General features: G+C 46.7%; 2 protein-coding genes across 7 annotated transcripts in view; both read right to left on the minus strand.

Annotated features, from left to right (window-relative positions):
- INTS4 (integrator complex subunit 4) overlaps positions 1–5653 on the minus strand; it is a 45629-nt gene extending 39976 nt beyond the window's left edge. Inside the window, exons 1-4 of the mRNA XM_083436249.1 lie at positions 5501–5653; positions 2539–2736; positions 1559–1676; positions 95–201 (exon numbers count right to left, since the gene is read on the minus strand). Of these exons, the coding sequence (XP_083292375.1) occupies positions 95–201; positions 1559–1676; positions 2539–2736; positions 5501–5557 (480 nt within the window). The 5' untranslated portion in view covers positions 5558–5653. The remainder of the gene's footprint in view (positions 1–94; positions 202–1558; positions 1677–2538; positions 2737–5500) is intronic.
- KCTD14 (potassium channel tetramerization domain containing 14) overlaps positions 1–17939 on the minus strand; it is a 34062-nt gene that overhangs the window by 14823 nt on the left and 1300 nt on the right. For 4 of the 6 annotated variants that reach the window (XR_014510201.1, XR_014510202.1, XR_014510203.1 and 1 more), the window contains exon 2: positions 13730–14731. Coding sequence is in view for 2 of the 6 variants with exons in the window: in XM_083436870.1 (XP_083292996.1) it covers positions 14057–14731 (675 nt within the window). In the remaining 4 variants the exon portion in view is untranslated. Of the gene's footprint in view, positions 1–11688; positions 14732–17939 lie in introns of those variants that run through there. The other 2 variants (XM_083436871.1, XM_083436870.1) reach the window with 2 other exon arrangements.

Below are 17939 nucleotides of genomic sequence, written 5' to 3' on the forward strand. Positions count from 1 at the left end.
CTGCTCACCACCCCCGAAGGGGAAATGCAGCTCTCAGGCTGAAGGAAGCTTCGCTCCACCTAAAAATATTTCGATATTTAATAGTTCAAATTACCTTGCAGGCAACATCCACCAGGCGCATCCTCACCGCAGGGCTTTCTGGGAGCTTCTTTCCAATCACCAACAAGGTATCCAGCAGCTGAGCAAGAACTTGGTGGGACTCTTAAAGGCAACAGGTTTTTTAAAAAGCCATTATTTCATCTTGCATTCACTCATGTCCTGGGTCTGGAGGCACATGGCACAGCAACTACGCTGAATCTAAGCAGGTAACCATTTGATTTAATCATTTTAACTCTTCACTTGAATTTCCAAACACCATTCTGAAATACCGCACAGGCTTTTTATTAATATGGAGACCGGCCTTCTAGTCTTTCCATCTGCTCTGCCAAAAGGAGAAACACCAGTGATTCTGTTTCGTACACTTTTATGGGACAGTCATACCTCGGGTTGCAAACGTGATCCGTGCAGGAGGCACGTTTGCAACCCGCAGCGCTGCGTCTGCACATGATGTGATTTAGTGCTTCTGCGCATGCGCCGAAACCCAGAAGTACCGTATTTTTCGCTCTATAGGACACACTTTTTCCCCTCCAAAAATGAAGGGGAAATGTGTGTGTGTCCTATGGGGGGAATGCAGGCTTTCGCTGAAGCCTGGAGAGCAAGAGGGGTCGGTGCGCACCGACCCCTCTCACTCTCCCGGCTTCCCGCAGCTCTGCGCAACCCTAGGGAGCCCGGCGCAAAGCCGCGCTGGGCTCCCAAAGGTTGTGCAGAGCTGCCTGCATTCTGAAGCCTGGGGCGTGCTGAAGAGCGCGCCCGGGCTTCGCGCAGCTCTCCGCAAGCCTGGGGAGACCAGCGCGGCTCCCTAGGCTTGTGGATAGCAGGCTGTTCTGGGGGCTGGGGAAGCTCGGGCTTCCCCCACGCCAGCCCCATGCCTCTGGGGGAAATAATTTTTTTTTCTTTATTTCCCCCCCAAAAAACTGCCACTTTTCTGAACTGGCCGGCCAGTTTCATAAGAAACAGGGCAAACCTTGGTTGCAAGCTTGCTGCAAGCCTGGAGAGAGCTAAACCACGAGCCCAGGTTCAGCCAAACACTATGCCAAGCCATGACTTAGCTCAGCACAGTAGCAGCAGGACTAGGGAGCAGCCCGGCATCTGCAATCTCCTCTCCTGAAGCCCACATCCTCACCCATTCACACTAAACCTTGGTAATGATGTGCAAACCAAACCATTTTTCAAACAAGATTCAGGGCTAATCAATGAGGTGCCCTCCAAATGCTTTTGTCTAAAACTCTCCCCATTCCTGGGTGGAGAGAGCCTGGAAGGTTGTCCAATTAATATGGTGAGGTCATAACCACCGGTTATCCCTGGTCTAGGCAGATACCTATAATGTGACTCAATCTAAAGCAGTTTCATGCAACGATATGAAAGCAGTGTGTATGTACAACAACCCCCACCCCCAACAAAGTGAAATCTGGAAGGATTTGTATACCTCACCAGATTCCATTTGGAAAATATCACCTACTCTCATTTTGGAGTGTGTTGATGGCATCATCCAGAATGCAGTCAGGAGAAAAGCCTGGAGTCTTTGTCAGCAAACCCAGCAAGGAAGCAACCTTCAACCTCACAGAAGGATCGTTCTCCTAGGATGACAATAAGAGAAAAAGGAGGACTAAAGCCTTCACAAGCCAACCCTATCTGGGTGTGCAGTATCCATTGCAGAATTTACATAAAAGTAGACTTTCATAGAATCATAGAATCATAGAGTTGGAAGAGACCACAAGGGCCATCGAGTCCAACCCCCTGCCAAGCAGGAAACACCACCAGAGCACTCCTGACATATGGTTGTCAAGCCTCTGCTTATAGACCTCCAAAGAAGGAGACTCCACTACACTCCTTGGCAGCAAAATCCACTGTCGAACAGCTCTTACTCTCAGGAAGTTCTTCCTAATGTTTAGGTGGAATCTTCTTTCTTGTAGTTTGGATCCATTGCTCCGTGTCCGCTTCTCTGGAGCAGCAGAAAACAACCTTTCTCCCTCCTCTATGTGACATCCTTTTATATATTTGAACATGGCTATCATATCACCCCTTAACCTCCTCTTCTCCAGGCTAAACATGCCCAGCTCCCTTAGCCGTTTCTCATAAGGCATCGTTTCCAGGCCTTTGACCATTTTGGTTGCCCTCCTCTGGACACGTTCCAGTTTGTCAGTGTCCTTCTTGAACTGTGGTGCCCAGAACTGGACACAGTACTCCAGGTGAGGTCTGACCAGAGCAGAATACAGTGGCACTATAACTTCCCTTGATCTAGATGCTATACTCCTATTGATGCAGCCCAATACTTTCAATACGGTACTCCTCAACCACTGTCACCTGTGAAGTAGCAAACAATACTCCCAAATTTCAACTACTTACCATTTAATTTTCGTTCCTAAAATCCAATAAATCGATTGATTTTTGCTCCCAAGACACCTTGCGATACCGTGAGATACCGCCCCTTGGCCCTACCTTGTAATAATGCTCCAGCAAGATTCTGACCACTCCTTCCACACTTTCGGCTTCCACTGGCTTCCGAGCAAACTGAAGGAGGTACTGCAAAGCGTCCGCTGGCGAAGTTGCCTTGCACAGATCCACATGGAGTGCGGCCGACTTACTTGGTTTGGTCAGTCGGAGTTTCTTCGCTGAAATTTCCTCATGCTGCTGTTGCTGAAATATGAATGCTGTGTTAGGCTCCATTCACACACAAACAAACAAGAGCGGCAGTATTAACTTGTTCTCCACAAGTTGTTCCAGAGTAACTTCCTTGTTGCTATTATTATATGAATGAATGAATGAATGAATTTATTAATACGGTCACAGACCAACTTCAACACACACAATATCACAAATCATAAAAAAATATCAGAAATGCAAGGGACAGTATGACAATGACAAGGATTTAAATATAAATATTAAAATTAATTGTTAACGTGCCCCCTGTAATTAACATTTAGGGGATTGGGCGTTATGGGATACCACTTGCTTTCTGCGATTGATTGCAGACGCACAGAATTTAGCTACATTTAATGTAGTCTTGGGCTTCTTGTCCTCTAGCAGTAGTTTTAGACTATGGTATTCCGATTCTTTCCTAAACTTTTGCAAAACAGGTGTAATAAAAGTCAAACGTATATCCTCATAAAGACGACAACGTAACAGTACATGTGAAGCAGTTTCAACTTCCAACGAGCCACAAGGACAGACCCGTGTTGTGTATGGTTTACCCTCAAATCTGCCCTGAAGTAAGGCCGAAGGGAGAACGTTAAATCTGGCGAGGGTAAAAGACCGTCTGTATTTGGGTATCTGTAGACCTGACAAATAGTTAGCTGGAGAGAAACCTCTCCCATGGTCCCTTATTGCTGGATGTTTGATCATTTTGCTCATGTGGCATTGTAATTCTACGTCCCAGATACGCTGGCGGATTGTAGTCCTAGCTTTCTCAAAGCCTATCGCTATCAGGGTTTGCTGTGGGATCCCCAGGCCTTTAAGCTTTTCCAGCAGTGTAGCTTTCCATCTGGATTGGTAGGTATCCAGTAAGGTTAAAGGTGCCAGCCCGACCGGGAAGAAAATAAGCTTTAGCCAATAATGGATCTTCAGTATCCATATCCGAGTACTAATAGGAATTTGCCCAACCTCCAAACGGACCGCTAATTGTTATTATAGCTTCACGCTATTTCACTTGTCTACAACATCCTAGGAGCCTTTAGGAGCTCACCAAATTGGGGGAACTGTGGAAAAGGGTTATATTCATTAGATTTGTACTTTACTGCCCACTAAGAAAGTCTCAAAGTGGGTTACGATAAAAATACAACACATCTGTCTGAATTTTCACCTTTCACTAACCCTACCTTTGCCTGGTACTGAAACAATGACAAGGCTGGCATCAGGTGAGCCCCTCTGGTAAGAACATTAAATAAATTGGGGAATGGGGAGCTGCCACAGAGAAGGGCTGCTGCCTTTCAAAGGTAGCTCTCAAAACAAGAGGTTTTTTTTAAAAACCCTGAATGCCAAATGTTAAAGCGCCACATTCCAAGACTTGAAGGAGGGATCCAATTTCACTTCTTAATGAGCAGCTTCTGAGCTCTCAAATCATTCGCCAGGCAGAAATCCAACAGATAAAGCTTTCCCAACATGCAGACAGAGGTGATTACCAGAAATGCAACATTTCGCCTGCAGGTTTTCCGCTCATCACACAACTCCCAAGAAATCAGCTGGCAAATTGTAAGCAAGCCTAACAAACCTGCAACCTACCCAGAGTGCCTCTTTCTGCATATTAGCTTCTCAATCGTTGCCCCTTAATATTATTTAATTACTGACTGCATTTACGCCTCGCCTTTCTCCTCCAAGGAGCTCCAAGTGGCATGCACAGTTCTCTATCACCCTCATTTAATTATTATTATTAGGCCAAATTCTGTGCGACTGCCATAAAACTTAGTGAACAAGCTATGGACCATAATGACTAAGGCCTTAAATGACAATTTTGGGTTAGTGATTAAGATTTAATTTATATATTTTTAACTGCTGCTATATCTGTATTGCCCCTGTTATAAAAAGGTAAAGGTAAAGGTACCCCTGCCCGTATGGGCCAGTCTTGACAGACTCTAGGGTTGTGGGCCCATCTCACTCAAGAGGCCGGGGGCCAGCGCTGTCCGGAGACACTTCCGGGTCACGTGGCCAGCGTGACATCGCTGCTCTGGCGAGCCAGAGCCGCACACGGAAACGCCGTTTACCTTCCCGCTAGTAAGTGGTCCCTATTTATCTACTTGCACCCGAGAGTGCTTTCGAACTGCTAGGTTGGCAGGCGCTGGGACCGAACGACGGGAGCGCACCCCGCCGCGGGGATTCGAACCACCGACCTTTTGATCGGCAAGTCCTAGGCACTGAGGTTTTACCCACAGCGCCACCCGCGTGCCCGTTATACCCAATTGTAAACTCAAATGTATCCCTATCATGTTTTATGACTTCCCTGATATTGTATGTGAGCTGGAACTGGTCTATGACCAAAATTAATAAATTCTATTATTATCATTATCATCATTATGAATTTGCTAGCCACTTTTCATACTTCCCAGGGTAACCCAAATCGACTTACAACCAAATAAACAACAGGCCCCGCGTAGAAACATTAAGGCCAAGAGGAAAAACAATTGCACTGAAAACATCCCTCCCACTTCTAGGAGGCCACAGTTTAATCCTTACAACAACCCTGTGAGGCAGGGTCAGGATGAGAGGCGAGAGCAGCTACCTCCCCCCCCCCGACCCGCACCGAGGTCACACCCGGTGAGCTTCGAGTGGGAGGATTTGAACCCAGGACCCTAAGCCCGCCACTCTAACCACTGCGCCACGTTGCCCTTGCCGTGGATGGGAGACGAAGAAGCTTTACAGGTTTCGCCCCCTCCCCACCCCACCCCACTTCCAAGGCCTCGCCGGTTACCTGGACGACCACTTTGCTGAACTCTTCGTACACCCGTTTCTTCAGGTGCGCCGCCATGATGGTCTTGCGATTTCGCTTTCCGGCGCCGGCTGAGCCCCGCCGGCCACCGTCCTCTCCCTTTTTCCTTCCCTCTCTCCCTCCCGCGCCGAGTATAAGTCAAAGAGATGAGGTTCTTAAGCCTTCCGCCCTTCTACTTCGGGCTTCCAATCGCAGCCATCAGACTCCTCCGCGTGCGGAGGCGAAGAGCGGAGGAAGTAAATGGGGAATATTCTTATATATCCATGTTAAGAATTCGAGAAAAGCCGGAGAAGGTTGCGGCGCCTTGAAAGCTCTCAGGGGTCGTTGCACTAAGGAAAGACGTGAAGGTCTCAGTTAATCTGCCTCTGCCCAAACTCACGCACCTTTTTTTGTTTTAAAGCGAAGGGCATGTTTATTGGAAAATCATTTGCAAAGAAGCGCTCTAAGCTCCTTCTGGATGACTGGCTATTTGTCTTTTTATATGCTTAGTGGCTCCTATTTAACAGCCACCACGCTTGCCCCGCAAGGGATTTAATGCATGCGATGAGGACCCGGAAGTCTCTATAAACAAAATGTCACCTGAGACTGTAGCCCCTTGTTGGGCAAACAGACTGTAGGCTCGGAAGCCGCAAAAAGGGGCGGGGCGGACGGAGAGGGGCGGGGCCAGCCTTTACAGGAATACTGTACTGGCTTATGCGTGGGTAGAAATGGAGGTTGTTGTGATGTAAGGGCGCTCTGCACATGCTCAAAGGCACTGATTTTTTTATTTGCTTGCTTGCTTGCTTTTAGATCCTGCTACGTAAGGGATCAAATTTTTAAAGGGAGACAGAAATAAGAACATCAGAACGGCCCCTGCCTAATAATAATGATGATGGTAATAAATAATAATAATAATAATAATAATAATAATAATAATAATTATTATTATTTTATTATTATTTATACCCTGCCCATCTGGCTGGGTTTTCCTTCATCAAGTCAGACCAGCATCCTGTTATCACGGTGGCCCAACTAGAGGCCTGTAAGCAGGACCTAAATGGAGGAAGAACATTAACAAATTACTTTTATAAAATAAGAAAAAATGCTGTTATGAAATGCCAGCATGTTTTGGTAAAGGCATTCTTCAGCAACACAAGAGAGCTGTTTTTTTCCCCTCCAGGGAAAAAATCTCTCCACGGCTTCTGATAACAGCATTTTACTATTTTATTAAAAAAAAAATCAGTCCCATTTTGAGGTTTTGCCTCTATATTTTATTTTGTTTTTGTTTCCTTGCATGTAGTGCTTTCTAGCCCCCCCCCCAAAAAAAATTTGGAGTGACATTTAAGGTCAGGCTGCCATGATCTGAATCCAGCACCTAGGTAAAGGTAAAGGTACCCCTGCCCGTACGGGCCAGTCTTGCCAGACTCTAGGGTTGTGCGCCCATCTCACTCAAGAGGCCGGGACCCAGCGCTGTCCGCAGACACTTCCGGGTCACGTGGCCAGCGTGACATCGCTGCTCTGGCGAGCCAGAGCCGCACACGGAAACGCCGTTTACCTTCCCGCCAGTAAGCGGTCCCTATTTATCTACTTGCACCTGGGAGTGCTTTTGAACTGCTAGGTTGGCAGGCGCTGGGACCGAACAACGGGAGTGCACCCCGCCGCGGGGATTCGAACCGCCGACCTTTCGATCGGCAAGCCCTAGGCGCTGAGGCTTTTACCCACAGCGCCACCCGCGTCCCCCCCCTTTTACAGTACTTAGCATAAAAAGGACCCCACATGCAGAAAACAAGGGTATGGCAGAGGGAAATTGAGAACAGGCATCTCCCTGATGTGTTAGTCTTCTACATGCAGAAAGTTGTGTGTGTTTTTAAAATGTGTCTAAGCACTGAAAAATGCACCTCCACCTGTCTGCAATGATAAACTCTGTCTTCTTCCACTATCCCATAATTCTATATAACTTGCAGAGCGGCTCAAACTTGGACCCAAATTAAATGTGACACCAGGTGAGCAGGAACAGATCTTGCTCAGTGTCCAGCACAGAAGGCTTCACATTTAATTAGAGCTATTGGGTGTAACCAGCACTGTGCAAGAGGAATTACACAGTCATGCAACAGGACCTCACCTTCCTCTCGTCTCTCTGCCCTCCCCCAGGTTTCGAGGATACTGTGATAGGAATTTTATGGTCCTAGTAATGTTTATGGTCTTAGTAATGCTCATAAGTGGAAGACAGGAGTGCCTGGCATGCTCTGGTCCATGGGGTCACGAAGAGTCGGACACGACTAAACAACAACAACAATGTTCATAACCGCACGTACATAGATCAGCACAGGAAGACCGACCTGAAGCCATTTTGATTCCTAAACTGAGCAAATGTTTTCTCTGCAAGGTCAAAATGGAACAGCCTCCCCATTGTCTTTTCCTTCACAAATCCTGTCTTAAGGGTATGTCTGTGTTTGAATAGGGTGTGAGCCTGTGACCTGGCCCAGGAACTAAGTATTTATCACTACAAAAGAATGGCCAGGCTACCCAGGAAATCCAATCAAGTAACCTGCCAGACAGGAGATAAACAAAGACAGGAGAAAACCAATATTCAAAATTCTGTTTTAGACCGCCTTTTCTGTGATGTATCTGAGGGGTGGTCTTAGGTTACACCCCTTCTGTGATGTATGTATGATGTTTCTGGGGGTGGTCTTGATCTACAGGGTGGCAATTTCAAAAGTCTTTATAAAGCCTTGCATGTCATTTTTCTGGGTCCTCCTCCTCTCCTGCGTGTGAGGGGAGCACCCTGTTGCAACAGATCAATAAAGATCAAGCTTACTAGCTGCTTTGCTTCTCAATATTCTCTGGTTGGCCTCTGTTATTCTCTCCTACCAATAGGGAACCTATGTAAGGACTCTATATGGGCTCTTTCCATAAGGGAAAGGGGCAATTTTTATTTTCAACAATACATTGGGGGGGGGGGAGCTGCAGAGAAAAGGAGGGGCACGTTTCGTTGCGCAAGTATAAGTCTGTGGTGCAAACAGAACAGCAAACACATATTCCTGGTTGGGGCAGGCCTTGGGCAAATTGTCAACCGTGAACACAGAAGAAATTGCCATGCAGATTAAGTATGAACGGTGGTCATCATGAATTTAATAGTGGTCATTCACACACACGTGCAAAAAAAAAAAAAAAAAAAGCCAGCTTATTTATTTATTTATTTATTTGCACTTATATACCACTTAATATTCCAAAAATCTCAGTTGCGACAGTAACATAGACATCCTAGCACCAGTGAATTCAATCCGCAAGTGATAGCATGGAACCTCTTGATGTGTTGTAAACTTCAAGTTGCAATCTCCGTTTCAAGTTCCTTCATGCAAGAATAGCCACCTTAAGGACAGTTACAAAGTTTCCTGGGAAATTATAAAAATGCTCCCCGCACTGTTTTTTCAATACGTATTTGTGTCTTCGCTCATCTCTGAGCCTGACAGATATTATTGCATGCTAACCCATATTCAAGTTTCAGAAGTTCCTAAACACCTGATTCCACCCTCTCACCTGCTAGATATATTATTGCCCTTATGCGTTCTATTCTGCAGTATTTTTGCTCTTATATCTGCAGAAACCTGCATGCTGCAGAGCCTTTGCATAGACATTTATGTAAAGCGCTCCCCCTGCCCACCCAGGAATTCTGGGAACTTTAACTAAAGGGTGCTGGGACTCATAGCTTTGTGAGGGGTGTGATAGGAATTTTGTGGTCTTAGATATATGGCAATATTCATAACCGCACGTACATAGATCAGCACAGGAAGACCAACCTGGAACCATTTTGATCCTAAACTGAGCAAATGTTTTCTCTGCAAGGTCAAACTGGAAAAGCCTCCCCATTGTCTTTTCCTTCACAAATCCTGTCTTAAGGGTATGTCTGTGTTTGAATAAGTATTTATCACTACAAAAGACTGGCCAGGCTCCCCAAGAAATCCAAAAAAACATTCAAATTTCTGTTTTAAGACCACCTATTTTGTGATGTATGCATGATGTATCTGAGGGGTGGTCTTAGGTTATACCCCTTCTGTAATGTATGCACAATGTTTCTGGGGGTGGTCTTGATCTACAGGATGGGAATTTCAAAAGTCTATATAAGGCCTTGCGCTCCATTTTTCTGGGTCCTCCTCTTTTCCTGCATGTAAGGGGAACACCCTGTTGCAACAGATCAATAAAGATCAAGCTTACTAGCTGTTTTGCTTCTCAATATTCTCTGGTTGGCCTCTGTTATTCTCTCCTACCAATAGGGAACCTATGTAAGGACTCTATATGGGCTCTTGGATACCCCATAAGGGAAAAGGGCATATTTTTATTTACAACAGGGGCAAACTACAGTTTCCAGGCATCTTTGGGAGGACAAAACACTCTTCAAATGCACTCTAAATGTACTGTGTATACGCAGCCTTTTGAAGAACAAATAAATGTCAATTAAGCGAAACAGACATGCAGTGCTATGACGGAAGACAGCACTCGAGTTTAAAAGTAAACATGAAGTAATCCAAGGCATGTGATTTGTTCAAATATCCCTAAAGAACAAGGATACTAAATCAAGAAGCTGCCTTGAATCTCAATAATAAATGCAAAGGGTGTTTATGAGGGCTAATATAGCAGAAGTGCTGGTGGCAGATCGGGGGGGGGGGGGGGGCAATAGACCACAAAGAGAATTTCCAAACTATTACTATTTTAGGGTAGGGTTCAATCACATACTGGCAGCTGCCCCCCCCCCCATCAAGTAAAACCATAGGAATACTGAACTAACTGACTAATGTTTGTTTTCCTTCCCCCGCCCCATCAACAATTTTCTGTCATTGTTTCTGGGTTTCACTAGTGGGGCCACTAGTGAAAGTGATGGCTGGTTCAGGCAACCAGAAAGAAGTGCTATTCACACAATCACTCACTCTTCGGAACTCATTGCCACAAGAGTCACCCACTAGCTGGGACAAACCAGAAGATGGTGTTGCAGGAATTTATGTATAGGTTGGAGGGGGGTTGCCCCTCCAGCAGATATCATGCATATGCAGCCCACTACCAAAATCAGCACAATCACTTTTGTGATTTGTCCCCACAAAACACTTGGTCACAGTTTCTTCCTATCTATTCAAAGGGCCTTTGCTGCATGATACCAAATGTAAGAATTCACTGATAAATGTATTTGTTTACTGGCTCACTGGAAAACTTCAGAAATTCATATAGACATGTGAGCTCAGCTACTCAGCAGCCCCTCTGCCTGAGTGGTAATCCCTGGCATCCTGATACCTGGGTACCAGACAGGTAGCCATTCCAGAAATAACAAACCCAGATGAAGACAAAAGGGTGTGATTAACTTGGCTGGGAAACAGGGAAATGTAAATATCTCTTTTGTTACACTTTATGGGTGTTTGGTGGAGGGCAAGGGGAACCATGGGACGCGGGTGGCGCTATGGGTAAAAGCCTCAGCGCCTAGGGCTTGCCGATCGAAAGGTCGGCGGTTCGAATCCCCGCAGCGGGGTGCGCTCCCGTCGTTCGGTCCCAGCGCCTGCCAACCTAGCAGTTCGAAAGCACTCCCGGGTGCAAGTAGATAAATAGGGACCGCTTACTAGCGGGAAGGTAAACGGCGTTTCCGTGTGCAGCTCTGGCTCGCCAGAGCAGTGATGTCACGCTGGCCATGTGACCCGGAAGTGTCTCCGGACAGCGCTGGCCCCCGGCCTCTTGAGTGAGATGGGCGCACAACCCTAGAGTCTGTCAAGACTGGCCCGTACGGGCAGGGGTACCTTTACCTTTACCTTTAAGGGGAACCATGGGGCAGGGTCCAGGATGCTCAGATTACTGCCACCAGACCTCCCCTTTCATGATGTAACCATGATGTATGAGTGATGTAGTTGGGGGGGTTGTAACATGGGGATTAGCAGCTAATAAAAATTTGGGTGCTCTTTTGTTCGGGGCTTCCATCTTGTTCCACCTTGTGGCAGGTGAGAGTCCTGTCACGACAGTCTTCAATAAAGACCAAGCCTACTGGCTGCTGTTTTGCTCTGGTATTCCTGGCTGGTGTCCTTGTTTTTTGTCCAAGGGAGCCCTCAGATTTCTTCATTAACAATGGAAATACGTTCCCAGTTCCTAATTTGACATTCTTCAAAAGCTGCCCCTAGGCATGTTTACGAAGAGGGATGTGCTTCTTACCTACCGAGTTTGCATATGATTACAGCTTTATTACCTTGTTTAATCCAGAGGTGCAGATGCAGCCAATATGAGGGCTCTGTGGAGCTCTCCAGTCTTGAAATAAATGTTCAGACTGCCCCTGAAGAATACATTCCTCAAACAACCAGAAAGCTGTTCCCCTGTGTCAGGTGCTATATGCTGATGCACACAGCCACAAAGTCTATTTGTACACCATGGGCTCTTGTCCTCTCCCTGGTACAATACAGTCAAAGAGCTGGGAGTCTATCAGCTCTGAGCCCCACAAAAAAATAACCTTCGGGCCACGGCACACCATAAATCCAGACCACAGGCAATCTGTCCCCTGTGAACTGAGAATCCACTGGAAAAACAATCTCTCAAAGGACCTGTTGATGGCATTTTACCATTGTACTGTGGAGAGTGTATTAACTTATGGTCTGAGTGTGTGGTTTGGGAGCTGCACAGTCAGGGAAAAAACAATGCTGTCCAGGGTTGTAAAGACTGCAGAGAGAATAACTGGGTGCACCCTTCCCACCTTGGATCAAATCTGTGCTTCCGAGTGCCATAAGAAAGCTGCAGAGATAGCGCAGGATAGTGCGCACCCCGGAAATGATCTCTTTCAGCTTCTGCCTTCTGGAAGAAGGTACAGGGTTATTATAAAGACTAGGACTAGCCACCTGAGAAACAGTTTCTATCCAAATGCGATTTTGGTTTTAAATGCAGTGTAAGAAGTCTCCACGGGAGTGTACTGTATTTTAAAAATGGGGTATCAGAGCTTTTAGGGGGCTAACTAGGTTGGGATAGCTGGGATAGCAGGCTTGTTGGTTTTGAATGTCTGATGTAGATTTTTTCCCCCAATTTCGTTGTTCTGTATGGAACAATGACAATAAAGATTATTGTATCATATATTGAACTGTAGTACAGGCAACTCCCCATATACACGTGTTCAATATGTGTGTGACCACACAAATATGCATTGCACCAAAAAGGGGGCAGGGTGGTGGCAGAACAAGGTGTTTACAGGCTTTTTCAACGGTGTTTCAAATACAGTGAAACCTTGGTTCCCAAACGGCTTAGTTGCTGAACAAATTGGCTCCCGAATGCTGCAAACTCGGAAGTAAGCGTTCCGGTTTGCGAACGTTTTTCAGAAGCCGAACATCCGACGCAGCTTCCGCTTGAGTGCAGGAAGCTCCTGCAGCCAATCGGAAGCCACGCCTTGGTTTTTGAACCGTTTTGGGAGTCGAACGGCCTCCCGGAACGGATTAAGTTCAAGAACCACTGTATATGCCGTTTCAGTGCCTGTAAACTGGGAGTTGCCTGTATTTTCCTTGCAACAGTACGAATCCAGGTGGAAATTGCAGGAGAAGCAGGTGAGATAGATCTAGCCAAGATGCATGACTCTGAATCAAGACAAATTAACTCCAGTCGGACTTGGGAACGAGGAAATCCACCCTTGCCCCAAATGTGTTGGGGATCTGTCGGGCTGCCAACAGGAGCAAAGCTCTCAGGTCATTCCAGCAGGAAATATTATCAGCAGCTGAGGTCCACTTACTTTGAAGCACCAACCCATTGGATATAAGAACATAGGAACCTGCCTTATGCCAAATCAGACCATTAGCCCCTCTAGCTCAATATTTGTCTAAACTGACCTGCAGCAGCTTTGTGGAGATTCAGGCAGGGGGAATTCCCAGTCTTGCCCAGAGATGCCACCGAGGACTGGATTTTGCAGGTGAGGCGTGGGACCTACCACTGAGCTATGATAATAACAATTATAATAACATTAAAATTATTATTTATACCCCACCCATCTGGCTGGGTTTCCCCAGCCACCCTGGGGCGGCTCCTAACAGAATACAGTGGTACCTCGGGGGTTAAGTACGTAATTCATTCCGGAGGTCCGTTCTTAACCTGAAACTGTTCTTAACCTGAGGCACCACTTTAGCTAATGGGGCCTCCTGCTGCCGCCGCGCCACCGGAACACGATTTCTGTTCTCATCCTGAAGCAAAGTTCTTAACCCGAGGTACTATTTCTGGGTTAGTGGAGTCTGTAACCTGAAGTGTATGTAACCTGAGGTACCACTGTATTAAAAACACGATGAAAGATCAAACATTAAAAACTTCCCTAAACAGAGCTGCCTTCAGATGTCTTCTAAAAGTCAGGTAGTTGTTTATTTCCTTGACATCTGATGGGAGGGCGTTCCACAGGGCGGGCGCCACCACCGAGAAGGCCCTCTTCCTGGTTCCCTGTAATCTCGCTTCTCGCAGTGAGGGAACCGCCAGAAGGCCCTCGGAGCTGGACCTCAGTGTCTGGGCTGAATGATGGGGGTGGAGACGCTCCATCAGGTATACTGCGCCGAGGCTCTTCCCACTGGCTTTCCGCTACCACCAAGTGAAGAGAAATTTGTAGAAGTAGTCATTGGATTTGAAGCGGAAGCTCTTTTCCGGAACGTAGCCCTGGAGAGAGATCTTGTACCCTTTGGCCTCCACATCAATCTTGATGCAGTCGAGTAGGTCAGAAATGCCCGGCGAGGCTTTCCAGGGTCCAAACTTGACCACCGATTTCTTGTAGGAGTCCAAGCCGTTGAGGGTGTCGTGGCACTTGACGACATCCTCATCGGTCTTCATCACGCACACCATGACGCTAGACTGCCGGGCCGCCACCGCCTCTGCCCTCGCGATGCGGATCATCAGCTCGATGTTCTCATTGTAGCTGGGCACGCGGGCGAGGAACTGTTTCCTGGCCACCAGCTCCCCAAAGATCTGGGGAGAGTCCTCCAGCTGCTTGACCAAAGGCTCGATGTCGTAAAAGAGGGCTTCCTTGTACACCTCCTGGACGCAGTTCGTGGGCACCTGGTTGTTGCGCAGGTATTCCAAGATGTACTTGAAGTAAGTCCCGGGCCGGTCTATGAAATATCTTCCCTCGGGGTCCGTGCGGGGCTTGGTCTGCCCACTGGCAAACATCTCAGCCAGCTTGGAACCAGGGTGCTTCTTCAAGGTGCTTAGGGTGGTGGTGAATATCTCCCCGCCAACGTTGAGCTCTATGATTTGAGACTGCTGGAAACAAAGAAAAGGAAAGCAGGGTGATATCCAGGGAAGGAAGGGTGGATCTGTCCACTCTGATTTCTCACTGTTTATCGTTTTCCCAATCTTTAAGTTCACTAACACAGACTTTTGGCCCTTATTTTGGAGGGTAACCAAGTACCGTATTTTTCGCACCAAAGGACGCACCGGACAATAGGACGCACCTTGTTTTAGAGGGGGGAGAACAAGGGAAAAAAAATCTCCCCCTCTCTGCCCAGCGCCCCTTCAGCGAAGCGGCAGGAGGCGCTGCGCAGAGAGAGGGAGAATTTTCCCCCTCTTGTTTTCCCGCTCTAAAACAAGGTGCCGTTTAGGGTGCGTTCAGGCGGCTACCTTGGAAGCCTGGAGAGCGAGAGGGGTCGGTGCACACCGAGCCCTCTTGCTCTCCAGGCTTCAGGTTCCTTTCAACCTGCTCTATGGGGCTGGCAGGGGGAAGCCCACCACCAGCCCCAAAGAGCAGGTCAGAGAGCAGTGGAAAGGCGCAGCGGAGAGGCTGCTGCCATAGTCGCACGTCACTTCTCCAGCTGGGAGAGGGTCGCGGGGGGCTGCTTTAGCCCCGCGCACGCTCTCCCGGCTGGAGAGGTGACGGGCGGCAATAGAGGTTCTTGCTATAGCCGCCCGTCACCTCTCCAGCCAGGCGAGGGTCACGGGGCTATGGCGTCTTCGCTCCATAGGACGCACACACATTTCCCCTTCATTTTTGAAGGGGGAAAAGTGCGTCCTATGGTGCGAAAAATACGGTATGTCTGGGGTCTCTTTTTGCACACCTGCTTTTGCAAACCCTCCAACATTTCTCCGATGAAAATAGGGATGTCCTAATCCATAATAATAATAATTTTATTATTTATCTTTCCCCAGGGCTACAACAGTTGAACAAGAAGGTACAGCAACTCGGGCTGTCAGTGGAACTTTTGCGATCAATGTCCCTACTATCTGCAAAGGCTATAATAAAAACTAGGTTGTGGGATATTGAACTAACAGTAGCAGCAGAGAAAATATGTCCCCCTCTTTATTTTCAACTTTCTTGGGCACATGAAACTAACCACAATTACCTTGAATTTCTGCTTAACCCCCAAGAAAGAAAGAAGGGCATTTTCGCTGGCCAGATTTAATTCAAATCCATCCAACCTCCTTTGGGGAAGGTTCTCAGGCAGGGTGGAAGGAGAAAGAACTTGCCCATGTGAAGACCACCTGGTGGAAACCCTTACACACATGGTTCTTAATTGTAAACTATATGCTGATCTCCGCCAGCAATTTCTAGATCAACTCTGTATCCCCAAATGGAAACCAGAGTCAGAGGTCATACAATTTCTATTCCTGGGGAATGATCAGGAGCTCACCAAGTTAGTGGCTAAATATCTCTATGTGGTTTTTTGTCGCCGAAATACACTGCAGACGTCTTGATCTCCCTGGAGACCTAGAGATGTGACAACAGACTTCTCTGCCTCCTTTCTTTTAGCAAATGTTTTGTGCCACTGGGGAAGTGGTAATTCTGTATTGATTCGTTTTGCTTTGGATGTTGTATGTGATGCCAATAAAAGGTTTTGCAAATTTATACTCCACTGGCATTGCCCCAGCTACTCTGGGTGGCTTCTAACATATATAAAAACATAATAAAACATTAACCATTTAAAAAACTGCCTTCAGATGCCTTCTAAAGGTTGTATAGTTACTTATCTCCTTGGCTCGGGGGTCGCATGACTCTATAGCCTCCATCATTTCTCCGATGAAAATAGGGACGTCCTAAGGAAATGTGGGACATTCTGGGATCAAACCAGAAACCAGGACAGCTTCTGTAAATCCAGGACTGTCCCTGGAAAACAGAGACACTTGGAGGGTCTGCTTTTGGTGGGGTGGACCTGTCTTTTTCTAAATATTTGTGGATGAGCATTTTGCGTTCTTGGGTTGTTGCTTTTTAAAAATATCTTATTAATAAACAAAATAAATCAAGGATGAAGAGCATGAAGTAATACTGTTACCGCAGGTTGAAAGCATTAACGTTGAAACGTTCCAAAGCATTTTAAAGAAATACTCTACTCATTTCCCCATAAACCTGTTAGGCTGGTTAATAGGTATATTTTTGTAATACGTTTAGCTTCATAGTTACTATGAAGCCAAGGTTCTTGCTTTATTCATGTTCTTATACTTGCTTTTTATGGTTTGCTTGTTTTTTGCTATTTCTGTTCTTACATTGCTACTTGCTTTGAGACACTTTCATATGAAAAGCAATGAATAAATACAATATAATAATAAGAAGAAAAATGCCGGCAGAATAAGGGCTCATACAGACTTCCATTTGTGCCACAATTCTTGTCCCGCCGTTTTCCCTGGGAAAATTGCTCTGCTGAATGGGAACAAACGTAAATTTGTGGAAACCCCATTGATATTTGTTCCAATTCAGGGTTTCCCCAGGGAAAGTGGCAGGACAAAAAAAACAAAAACCCACCCTCTTGGACCTGAGCTTGGAAGTCCCAAACCTGAGCCTGCAAATCACAGCATAAACAGAAATCTGTTTATAAATGAAATAAATAAATAAAACAGAACCAGATGGGCCATGAGACACAACAGTGTCACATTGAGGGCTCACCCAGTTACCTCTGCTCTGCATTTCTAGATGCAGGAAAACCTGCTTTTTACCGCTGAACCAGAGCAAACGGCAATCGGGGTCACAGGAGATTGCTTTTTGCTCAGATTCAGTGGGAAACTGCGGGTTACCCCAGGGAAAGCACCAGAACAATTGGGGAGGAAACACTCCCAGAAAGCCCTGGAAAGCCCATACCTGTGGAGCAAAGGTTGGTGTGGATGATGGTCCCTGACAGGGCCGGATTTAGGTTTGATGAGGCCCTCAGCTACTGAAGGTAATGGGGCCCTTTATATGTCCAGCTGTCCTTTGTCAACAACAAATTTCTGCTGCTTTTTTGTGTTGAATATATGCTATATGGTAATTTATGGGACTGACCCAGAAACTCCAGCGGGTGCAGAATGCCACAGCGAGACTCCTTACGGGGTCCTCGCTCCGAGATCACGTTCACCCGGTGCTATACCAGCTGCACTGGCTCCCGGTGGAGTACAGGATCAGGTTTAAGGTGCTGGTTTTAACCTTCAAAGCCCTATACGGCCTAGGACCCTCGTACCTACGGGACCGCCTCTCCTGGTATGCCCCACAGAGGAACTTACGGTCTGC

This window comes from Podarcis tiliguerta (genome assembly GCF_965153285.1).
Source record: "Podarcis tiliguerta genome assembly, chromosome: 4".
Classification (NCBI taxonomy): domain Eukaryota; kingdom Metazoa; phylum Chordata; class Lepidosauria; order Squamata; family Lacertidae; genus Podarcis; species Podarcis tiliguerta.